The sequence below is a fragment of the Gopherus flavomarginatus genome, chromosome 2 (assembly GCF_025201925.1).
Source record: "Gopherus flavomarginatus isolate rGopFla2 chromosome 2, rGopFla2.mat.asm, whole genome shotgun sequence".
Lineage (NCBI taxonomy): Eukaryota > Metazoa > Chordata > Testudines > Testudinidae > Gopherus > Gopherus flavomarginatus.
Genome location: NC_066618.1, coordinates 175,274,173 through 175,286,394, shown reverse-complemented (window position 1 = coordinate 175,286,394; position 12,222 = coordinate 175,274,173). Strand labels below are relative to the sequence as shown.

The 12,222-nt window shown below is 39.8% G+C and overlaps 1 protein-coding gene across 1 annotated transcript in view; it reads left to right on the top strand.

The window, feature by feature from the left end:
* The first annotated feature begins 425 nt into the window (after window positions 1-425).
* Window positions 426-12,222, top strand: part of VPS4B (vacuolar protein sorting 4 homolog B) — a 50,906-nt gene continuing 39,109 nt past the window's right edge. Inside the window, exons 1-3 of the mRNA XM_050940110.1 lie at window positions 426-597; window positions 6,514-6,625; window positions 10,013-10,163. Of these exons, the coding sequence (XP_050796067.1) occupies window positions 574-597; window positions 6,514-6,625; window positions 10,013-10,163 (287 nt within the window). The 5' untranslated portion in view covers window positions 426-573. The remainder of the gene's footprint in view (window positions 598-6,513; window positions 6,626-10,012; window positions 10,164-12,222) is intronic.

Below are 12,222 nucleotides of genomic sequence, written 5' to 3'. Positions count from 1 at the left end.
CACCCACCACTGTGCTTGGTGCTGCATGTCCAAACAGAAAACTCTGGGGCCAAATTGGAAGTGGTTTACAGACCAATTTTAAACATCGGGTGACTATGGGGGGGGTCACAAAAGGTTCGAAAGAGTGGGAGGCTCCCAGTGCCCCAGCCACAGCTGTGCACGGCGCTGTGCGTGCAGCAAAAGGCAGTCCAGGACCCAAGGGCTCACATCCAGGCTGAGACCGGCGGACACTGGCAGGGCTATTCCTAGGCCCCTTAATCAGGGACCGTGAGGCGGGCGGCGCGCGCCCTGATTGACAGACAGGCAGCCCCGAACCTCGGGGGCCCGTGGACCGGGGGGGAGGGGAAGCTACTCCTGCGCATAACGTCCCCCCGCCCCGCCAGCCTGCGCCCAGGGAGAGGTTGCATGACGTCACGCGCAGTCACGCGGGCGCTGGGCGGAAGCGGAAGCGGAAGCGGAGAGGGGTCCCGGCGGCGTTTTGGACACGGAAGTAGCGCGGGGTCCGGGCAGTGGGTTCCGTAGCGGGGAGCAGCTCCAGAGACCGGACACAGCGCGGCAGCGGCATCCTCCACCATGGCCGCGACATCCAACCTACAGGTGGAGACGGGCGGAGCCGGGGCACCGCCCAGAGCGCCCTGCTGGGGGAGGGGGTGTCGAGGCGGAGGGGGGGAAGCGAGGGGGTGTCGGGACCCCCGGGGGTGTCTCGGGTGGGGGAAGAGGAAGCGGGGGGCGGGGCATGGAGTGGGAGGAGGGGGTGGATGTCGGGGCTGAGAGGAGCGGCTGTGGGGAGGTGTCCGGCCCCTGGGTGCTGGAGCTTCCGTAGGGCGTCTCTCAAATGTCTGAGGCTCAGGGTGTCGCAAGGTTATTACATGGGGGGTCTCGAGCTGTCAGCCTCCACCCCAAACCCTGCTTTGCCACCAGCTTTTATAATGGTGTTAAATATATAAACAAGTGTTTTTAATGTATATGGGGGGGATCACCAGTACAAAAGTCTGAGAACCCCTGTGTTAAAGCATCTTTTGTCCTGTCCTGTCTAAGACTTTAAAATACCTTGGTTTATTTGTTTTAAAAATGCGCCCTCCATCAGAGTTTAAACAAATTGTCAAAAGCAGATATAATATGTCTGCGCTGGTTGAGGGTTTATCCCCTCTGTCCATTTTCCATTAGTGTCCTGGTTCAGTGGCTATGTACACTGATGTTCACTGTCATCTCGTACCATACTCCCAGGATAGCACATAGGTTTTTATTTACCTCCTCACTTTTCAATTAAGTCTCAGGTTGTTTCTGATAACTTGTAGAAGCATATATCCCACATGCTGCTATATATTTGAGGTTGGAGTAGGAAGATCTGTAACTGTTAATATCTCCTCTGCGCTGTTGGCTGCACAGTTACTTATTAATTTTATTTTATTTATTTTTGCACTATGCTTCCTTTCTCATTGTCTTCTCACAAAAGTAGTACTGGTATTGTTAAAGTGGTAACAAACACACTTATAACTGCTTTCATGCTAGATCAGTTATAAAGGTGGTTTTGGTTTTAAAAAAATCACACCTGTAACTGAAATAGTTACACTGTGACAAAACTGGCTGCAGATCAGGCCCTAGGTTCTCTCCTCCCCCCTCCGCATCCCTTTTTTTTTTTTCCTGATTCACTATTATTTGTATTATCATAGCACTTAAGAGAATATTTTGTAGAAGGCTTCCTTGCCACAGTGAAATGGATGTTCTATTTCTACTACATCTCTAGTAGTCTAATATGTTGTTTCTATATTATTTTCTTGTGTTTATAAAAGGGGAGGCATAGGCCCCTTGTCAGTTTCAGGCTAATTTAAGTGGCTTTCAGAAGTGGCCAATGAAGTGTGTAGATTTTTGTTTGTTTGGTAGGAGCAGGACAGGAATGTAACACAATCTCCTCTCTTGCTGGGAATCTGCTTTAACAGATGGTCTTTTCACGTACCCTCCAGAATGGAAGATTTTGCTCATGGTTTTAATGAGACAAAGATTCAAAATTTTTCTCACACCTGTTGGCTCACCATTTAAAAGGTCTCCCATTTGAAACAAGCTCCTTTTAGTTTAATCTACCTGAAACCAAAAGGTTTAACTCTAGTGCCATTGAGTCAAAACCAAGCCAAACAATAAAGATACTATGCTACTTCTCTTCTGATCCCTACTGGTGCTGCTGCTGTGTATCCGCCTTGTTTTGTCTGATATGTTAGAGAGAGCTCAAATCCTGACATGGATATATTCACAAGAGACCAAGGACAAGTTCATACTGTATTTGAAACTGCTAGAAACAGCCTTGTTGCTGAGTTTCCATGATCAGTAAGATCGCATTGTTAGTACAGTTAGCAGAGGAGATAACTGTGTATGAGAGAACTGAATATAGTAACATTTACTATATACATGTATAGTTACTCTAAGTAAATTGTTAGCGGTTAAGTGGCTACATTTTTATATTGGTGTGAGCCAAATAAAATCAAATTCTAAATAATTAGTTAGAAATGTAAAATCATCCAATAATCTGTTCCCCTTCTCCATGCACAAATATAACTATAGCTCTTAGGTATTCTGGAAAGGACAAAAAAATGCCCTTTTATACAACTTTCTAATGTTTGAAGGCCACTGCCTCCTTGTTTGTTAGGAATTCAGTCCTTGTTTGCCCTTTTTTCCTGGAAGACACTCTTGAGATACTAAGGATATGAAACTGAATTAATTGAGGAGTAATTACCGTCATTCAGACTGTTTACAACTTTTTGAGGTTTTGTACTGAAAGAGCTTCCAGTCTACAACTGAGTCCTCCAAGATAGACTTCCAGAAAATTTCTTACTGGGAGAGATTTTCAAAAGCAAATCTTCCCCTTTTGTTTCTGAAGTAAAAACACAAAATAGGGAAGAAAAGTAAAAAGTGCCTGAAAAGTTTTTCATACATAAAGAATGGCACAAAACCGTACTGCTTTCCCACTTCACTTAACCTTTTTATAAGAAGTGAGAACCACATTCAGAATCTTTGAAATACAGAATTGTTGCTACTCAAGAGTTATGTTTACTTGAACTCTAAACTTGTGGTTATAAATATTTGGCACTGCTCCATTACATCTTTTTTCCCCAGAACTAATCTCAAATCATAATGCAGGTTTTATCAGTTATTTGTATTGAAGTGGCTCACGTGGCTCAATCATGTTGGAGCCTCACTAAAAGATGTTTAGTAACGGTTGACTTTGATAGTTTAAAAATTTCTCTACACTATGGAGATAAAATAAATTTGAGAATTATGTGGATTCTCCATACATCTTTTCAATTATCATAAGAGATCTCTTATAAAAATTTGGAAGCGCTGGATTAACACTCCAGTAATAACTATAGCTTACTATAGAGGAACGCTTCTGCCTGTCACTTCTGGTTTATGTACTACAGATATATATTGAAGGTACACTGTTGACTTACTCTATATGAGTACAACACTCAGCACAAAGGAGTTCTGACCTACTTACCCTCTAGGTGCTACTGCAATATAAATACTAATAAAAATACTTCTAAATTGACTAGATTTCAAGTTATAGGCAATGTTGTTGTAGCCATGTTGGTTTCAAGTTAGCTGTAGAAGTACTGTAGACAGATACTGATTGCTGCCTAATGCAAAAATATTTTTTACTGCTAATATCTGTTCAGATGAAGACATGAATTTGCGGTTTGTTATTGTATCTACAATTCTCTGTTAGATTATGTTTTCAGCTCATTTAAAAATAAGGTTTTTTTTATTTTCACAACTTTTGTATTTTAATATGTTGGAAAGAATTAGGAGGTCTTGTACTAGGGCACCCTGATAGAAGAGATTTTAAACTCATTCTGTTTTCTGCCAAACTACATTAAAAGAAAATAAGATCCTGATCCTCAAAAGACTTATGCACATTCTCAGCTTTGCTACTGTGATAAGCACATAAGTCTTTGCAGGAAAAGGGCCTAAAAGTTGCACCAGTAAGCTCTTACAGCCAAATTCTCCAAACGCTTAAATGTGAGTTAATTTTTATTCAAGCAGGTAGTGACATTGATATTAATAGGATGACTTGTATGAATAAAGTTTACTCATGCCTGTTTGTAGAATCCAGCCCTCCTTAACTTTGACATTTCTTTGGTAAGGTTGTATGTGCATCCTTGATTCTCCTCCTTATGAACATACTATGATATGCACATAGTATTTCTCAAATTATATTTTATAATTTTAAGTATGTATGTATGGCATCTTATATAAATGACTCATGGAGTGCATTTCTGTGAAATATCTACGAGGAAGTGAGATGGGTGGAGTCCTTCATCATTGACTGCACACCTGGCAAGAGGCATTTTATTTAGCTGTAGACAATACTGTGAATATGTAATAAACTGTCTTGCAACACATGCACAAGGGAAGCAGAGTTATGGTAGCGCATGCAACTTCAGCTTTGGCATTTCATTACTTAAGAGCTTACCTATGTAACTATAACATTAATTTTAAATAGACGTTTTATTTGATTTTTGCTCTTTAAACAGGAAAAGATCTAGATGCCACCAGAACGCCACCTAACTCATGCACCTTAAAAAGTTCATAGGAGAGTCCTTCTCCTGGATCCTCAGGAGTTGCACTCTTTCCTTTTTAGTGTGTCACTGTCGCATATAGTGCAAACTCTGCAAAGTGTACATGAAATTGATGAATGGCTTGGTACACCCTTAATAGTTTAAGAGAATAGCTTTGTCACAATCTCAGTACGTGCCAGTTTACTATTGTTTCTGATGTTGCTTTTAAATGTTTAACTGCAAAACCTTGAATTGTGTTCATGTGAAGTATCACTTTGCAGAACACTGAAAAGTTCTTATCAGTAAGAACTATTCTTGTCAGATTTCTTGTTTCTACCCCAGTTATGTCAGCATTAGAGCATTTTAAAAGGTTGCATTCATTCTTAATAAAAGAAAATGTTTTTCATGTTTTGAGACAAGTGAATTGTTTTAGCTCAGACTAAAAAAAATAGGAATGTACTCCAATCAGATCTTAATATTAGGTTCTTAGATCAAACTTCCTCAAGCAACAGGCAGTTGAAAACTGCTTTAGAGTAGAAATGCTCAAGTGCCTTTAACTCTGTGTCACTACTGTTCCACCTAGAATATATTGTTTAAAAAAAACCAAGAGAGCACACAAAATGAAACCACCAAATGAAACAAAATGTTATCTCAATTTATTTAAACACATTTGTAATATATCCAGACTTGGAAACTAAGGTCACTTTGGCTCTGTGTCCACACTGATCTCAGCCAGCTCTCTCACAAAGCTTTATGTCAGGGGTCGGCAACTTTTCAGAAGTGGTGTGCCGAGTCTTCATTTATTCACTCTAATTTAAGGTTTCGCATGCCAGTAATACATTTTAATGTTTTTAGAAGGTCTCTTTCTATAAGTCTATAATATATAACTAAACTGTTGTATGTAAAGTAAATAAGGTTTTTAAATGCTTAAGAAGCTTCATTTAAAATTAAATTAAAATGCAGAGCCCCCCGGACCGGTGGCCAGGACCCAGGCAGTGTGAGTGCCACTGAAAATCAGCTCGCGTGCCGCAGATTGCCTACCCCTGCTTTATGTCCATGATATTTCCCAAGTCCACTCTGAAGTCAGTCCTTCTCCCTGAGATACCCAATAGCAGTTGCTCCAACTTAAGGCCCTGGTTCTACCGTGAGCAAGAAGTGCATGAAGGAGTCCTTATTACATGAGCATGGCCCAAGTTACTACAATTTGTATTTTAAATGCAAATATTTGTTTGGCATACAAAAGAAAACAGCACAGAATTAAAAAAAAATCAGCTAAAACTCATTTAGACTTACCGTTACAGAAAGCATAATTCTACTTAGTCACATGATATAGTTAAGCAAAATAAAAATCTTGGTAAGACCTGTATCACCCAGCTGTTGCTAGGATCCTTGAGTCTTTTCTCCTTAGTATGTTTTCTTCCATTTGGTAATGGAACAGTACACCCAGTTCAATGCACAATAGTTTTATTCAATCTGCAGTAGAACTGGTTTTTAGTATTATGTATAAATTTAACATTTCTACTAATAATTGTACCTCTGGTATTGTTTTGGGTTAATTACTCCTTCTGGGGTTTACAAGAAGACTGGTTGCATATTACCAGTGAAGATGAGCATGAGTTCCTTTGCATATGTATTCAGTGAGTTTTGTTTCAATACTTCTAGAACTAGGTCTCATTACCACAAAATGAAAAGAGATCCTATTTCCTGGCAGACTAGTTACATAATATTCACAATTTAATAATATTTTAGCAATTTTTAGTTATCCTGTGTTCAGGAGTGTACAAGGACAGTCCCAATGACTTTATAATCAATTGCCCTCAACTTGTTTGCATAGTTTTGTAAAGGTGAGGCCTCAGCTTTCAGGGCAACAGCTTAAATTATCACTCTGATGTTGTAGTACTCTTGCATAATAGTTGTCATTTTAATCACATCACTTTTTATTTTTTTTTTTTTTGCTTTACAGAAAGCAATAGATCTTGCTAGTAAGGCAGCACAAGAAGACAAAGCAGGAAACTATGAGGAAGCACTCCGCTTGTACCAACATGCTGTGCAGTATTTTCTCCATGTTGTTAAATGTAAGACTTCGTATATTAGCTAGTTATTTGCTGCAGTTTTTTAAAAGCTAAATTATATAAAGTTACAGCAGTCTACCTGATAGAACCAAAATGCAAAATATTCACCATGTTAAGCATCAATAAGTATTTTGTCTAAAGATACTAAATCTCTCAAACAGTCAAATGAGAATTGCCAGCTATACTTTTATTTAAGGGCACGTATTGTCTCTTCCTCTTCTACCATGCACATGCTCTCCAATTGCTCCAGTCTTGTAAATAGTCCACTTCGTTGCTATTTGGAAAGGAATCCTGCTACAAATGCAAGATTTCTTCAGAAAGTTCCAAGGTGGCTGCAGTGGAGAGCGGACCGGTGAAGGGTGGGAAGGGTTAAGTATTTCCTTTTTTATGTAGGGAAAGTCAGGTGGTATCTGGAAAGCCAGTCTTTGTGCAGTGACCTCACAGAAGTTACTGTCTTTTCTTGCTGGTGAAACAATTTCTCTTATCAGATTCAAGCTGCTTATGCTTATCTTAAAGGTTCTGCACAAATGAACATATATAGTTTAGGCTGATACTTATGCTCTCATTTTTCTTCTGCTAGTACCTTGTCTACAGTTCCTTTTACATCCTTCCTTCACTGTTGTCTTCATGCTTCCTTCTCTGTTGCCTCTTATGCCTGAATTCTTGCTCTTGCCTTTGTGCAAGGAAATGCCTTTCCTAAGTTAAATTCCACCTTAGAATGTGTTATTTCTGCCAAACCTACCAATGCAAACTCACTCCACGTTAGATGTACTGTCACATTTTCAGTAATTCCCTTTTATCATTCAGGGCAGTTTGTGTGCGGGTTTTGTGTGTCTTTTGTGTCTATAAATTATGCTCTGTGGAGTAAGAGAATGTGTCTTCTGCAATGCTGGACACACTTTTGGGCCTTACTACATAAAGTGTGCATGCCTCTTGTTGTGTAGCCTGAAATGCTTTTTAATAGATTAGAGACCAGGAGGACAGTAATAACTATTAATGTGCCATCTAAGGTTGACAAAGTTGGTGAGGTACAGTAACTCCTCACTTAGTCGTCCTAGTTAATATTGTTTCATTGTTACGTTGCTGATCAATTAGGGAACATGCTCTTTTAAAGTTGTGTAATGCTCCCTTCTAATGTCATTTGGCAGTCACCTGCTTTGTCTACTGCTTGCAGGAAGACCAGCCCATTGCAGGTAGCTGTTGGGGGCTTGACCGGCAGCCCCCTATCAGCTCCCCTAAGTTCCCTGTGCAGCAACTTCCTGCAGTTTAGTAGTGTCCCTCCCCCCACTGCTATGTGCTGCTCCTGCCCTCTGCCTTGTAACTGCTCCCCGAGACTCCTGCTTGCTGTGCAGAGAGGAGGGAAGGAAGAGGGGGGCTAATGTCAGGGTGTCCCCCTCCTCTGTGTTTCTGCACCCTGCTTACCCCATCTTCCATAGAGCAAGGGGGACAGACCAGGACTCAGAACAGAGGGAGCTTGCATCAGCTGCCTGTCAGCAAGCTGATCTAATTAACAAGGCAGTGTACTTAAGGGAAATGCGCATATCTCCCTCCATTCCTGCTGCCTTGTGTAGAGAGAAAGTTAACCCTTGAGGGCTCAGCCAATTGCTAGTTCATCATTTAGCAGTAAGGGAAATATCCCACCTTCTGACTCCTCCACCTCAACCTAGCTTCACAGTCATCATCACTGTGTACCAGCATTAAATTGTTTAAAACTTATACTCTGCATGTGTGTGTATATGTATATATAAATAAAAAAATACAGTCTTTTGTCTGAAAAAAATGTCCCTGGAACCTAACCCCCTCATTTACATAATTCTTATGAGGAAATTGGATTCGCTTAACATTGTTTCGCTTAAAGTCGCATTTTTCAGGAACGTAACTATAACGTTAAGTAAGGAGTTACTGTAATATCTTTTACTGGACCAGCTTCTGTTGGTGATAGAGACAAGCTTTCGAGCTTACACAGAGCAAAGGTTGTTCAGATTTTATGCCTATCTCCCTTTTATTGTGAATGACAACTTTTTTTAAGAAACTGGAAGATTGCAGAGGGGGTTGAGAACATACATTGTAAATAAACAAAAACCACTGCTCAACACTAGTGATCTCTTAAACTACTGCCCAGTAACATCTGTTTTTTAAGCAAGCTAATCAAGAAGCTATCCATCTACCAATATCCTTGATCCTTATCAAGCAGTCAGGCTTTAGATCACGTAATTATGCAGAGATGTACTCCTGGCTTGCTTACAAGAAACTTTGAGATGAACAGAACTACCCTGAAATGGCTTGGATCCTTTCACACCAAATCCATAATCTTGTCATAGTCAGCTGATCCTGTACTTCTAAAGCCCCCACCTGTGGAATCCTACAAGGCTTAGTCATTTTCCACTATATTATTCAACATCTGCCTGAAGCTTTTGGGAGATCTGGTAGGTTAACATTAGACAATGCACAGTACAACATCTCGTGTACTTTGGCTGTTAAGAGTACCATCAACTTCAATACCTAGGTGAAATCAGCGCCTGAAATGAAAGCATCTTGCTACAGTTGAACCCAGGTAAAACTGAGGTGATTTTGGTAGGAAGAAGGAAGGAGTCAGACTAGATGATCAGGGGGTCGGACTAGATGATCACATTGATCCCTTCTGACCCTAGAATCTATGAATCTATAAATTTGCTGCCTCCTAACACTTCTCCATTATCAGATGCATTTTCCCTCAGTTCTGTCTGTAACCCTGTCCTTTAATCTCAGTGCTGTTGGATAACTGTATACTTATGGGATCCAAAACACCCACAACTGGCCCTAAAGTTGCACCCCATCGTATCAGTACAAACCTGGTCATAGTGACCGGCACACGTGTGCTCTGCAGGCTTGATTATTGCAGCTCATAACTAGGAGTGAAGCCATACACTTTGAAAAAGCTCCACCTGATACAAACCACAGTAGCCCATCTGCTTAGCAACGCAAATCACAATGAACATATCACCATGGAGCTCAGCTCTTTGCATTGGCTTCCTATTCAATAGAGAGTCCAGTTCAAAGTGTATCTTAAGCAAAAACCTGTTAGCTTAATCAAGTTTTCTCTCCTACAGGCGAAGGAAAGAGCTCTCTTGAAATAGTTGGCTGTTGCTCTGATAATATGGTGGATATTGGCAATATAAGCATCTAAATGCCTCTTGAAGCATTCACTAAGCACATAATGGATTCTTGCAGGTTGGAGGTTTTCAATTGACTTTTTCTTCGTTGAGACTGGAGAAACTACTACACACTACTTTCTTACGTAATCTATTACATTTAGTATTAAAATTGGGACAGAATTATTACCCTTTTCTGTTTGATTTATGTGGTTTTTTGGCTTCCAGTAAAGCATAACCATTTTTTCAATTTTTTTAGATGAAGCACAGGGTGATAAAGCAAAACAAAGTATCAGAACGAAGTGTACAGAATATCTGGACAGAGCAGAAAAACTGAAGGAGTATCTGAAAAAGAAAGAGAAAGCTCCAGCAAAGCCAGTGAAAGAGTCTGGTCCATCCGATGAAAAAGGGTATGTTTTTTGGAGACTGTAAAGCAAAATGCAATATTTTTCATATTCCAAACTCAGCTGAAACAAAAGTTAAATTTGTGAAAGAACATTTTCAGTAAGTTTAATGCGTGTGAAATGTGTCAGATGAGCAATACTGAAGTACCGTAACTAACCAAACAATATGGACAGCGTGCATACTAATACTACAAACTTTCTTATGTTTCTTTACCAATAGGCCTTAGCCCTACCATGGAAGATCCACTTGCAGTAACTCTCATGCTAGTAAATTAACTCATGTCTAGCAGGTCATTAGCCTTCCTGCTGGATGACAACTGTGGTGGCCTATGACATGGACACCTACCTACTTAAAATCTAGATCTTCAGAACACCAGTGACTAGATTTAAACCATTGATAACTTAGGCCAGTTTTGAACATGTACTCAAGAGGTCAAAGCTCTATATCACGTTCCCAGTCCATTGCACCATCTAGTCATATTTCTGTTCACCCAATTCTTGTTATTGGCAACAGTAATTGTTGGACGTCTAGATAATTACATTTATACCTAATATTTTATTTCTTCGTTGAAACGTAAAACTGCAGTAAAATTTAAGTGATTCGCAGGGAAAACTCTCCTCGTTTATGGCTCATAATCGATCTAATAGAGGGTTTAAAGTTGTACTTGACTCGGATTGGTAACTAAATTCAGTTTGCACATTGCAGTATATCGTGAAAATCAGTTACTGTCACTTCTCCCATATCAGAATCCCGGGATCCTTATTTTTTCTGCAGAAGTTGATGGCCTCAGGGGACCCTAATGCAGCAGACAGTGTAGTGCTCTGCTTCTGATGCCTAATGTTTTCAATACTTGCAGGAAAAAAAGTCACCTGAACTCTGGTGGTGGTAATCTTATTTTCAGTGTTATTTTTTAAGTCTTCTAAATGGACTGATACCATGTTCAGTTATTAAACCGTTTGCAAGATAGACAAGGTTGGTGAGGTAATATCTTTTATTGGACCAACTTCTGTTGACGAGAGAGACAAGCCTTCGAGCCACACAGAGCTCTTCTTCAGGTTTGGGCATCACAGCTAAATGCAAGGCAGAACAGATTGTTTAGCATAAGTAATTAGCACATGTTCTAAGGGACCATATTAGGTAGAGTAGCCCATTAACATCTCACAGTCATAGGACAAAAAGAGGGATTAGTGGGTTACAGATTGTTGTAATTAGCCATAAATCCAGTGTTTCTGCTCTGTCCATGATTTTTGGTGTCTAGCAGTATTATGAATTTAAGCTCTCGGGCTCATCTTTTGAAAATGTGCAGGTTTCCTTTGAGAATGAGGATTGATAGGTTAGACCTAGTGATTGCTTTGTTCACTACAACTATACTGCATATAGTTTATTTGCCAAGCTTTCTAGTTTTTTTTCCAGTGAATGTAGCTTGTCCCTGAAACTCTGAATACACACATACCAGAACCCTTTCTGCCTATAGTACTGGTCAGCTGAGCAACAGTTGATTTGGGATTTTTTTGTTTTATAAAAGCTCAGAGCTGCTTTTCCACATGTTCCACATGCTTATTGTGATGGCTGTAAGATTGGGCATATGGCATGCCCTCTATGCTGCATATTTGCAAACCATGAGTTTCCCATAGATCTTCTCTTAATTATTCTGCCAGAGCAGCGTAAAGAGGAACATAGCACTAGCTGGATCTGACCAATAACTCCAGCTGCTGCTTCAGACATATAGAGGATTGCTTAGATCTGCCTACACTGAAAAAAGGACAATTGTACCTGTAATAAATCTAATTAAAAACCAGTAAAAGTGAAATTTAGGCCATAAATATTTTCTAAAAATCATGGAAACATTAAAAATGCCATAGGAAAACTTATTAAAATGTACTTCATTACAATTGTCAAAAATATTTTAAAGAAGAAATCACATTTTATATGAAGCTTAGGATGACACTCATTGGCTTTATATTTTTGTCATATGATTTTTAAAAATAAAATGACCTCATTCAACAGGGCTGTTGGGCCCTCAAAGAATCTACAGAATTCTGTTATAAAACCTAAAAAACATGT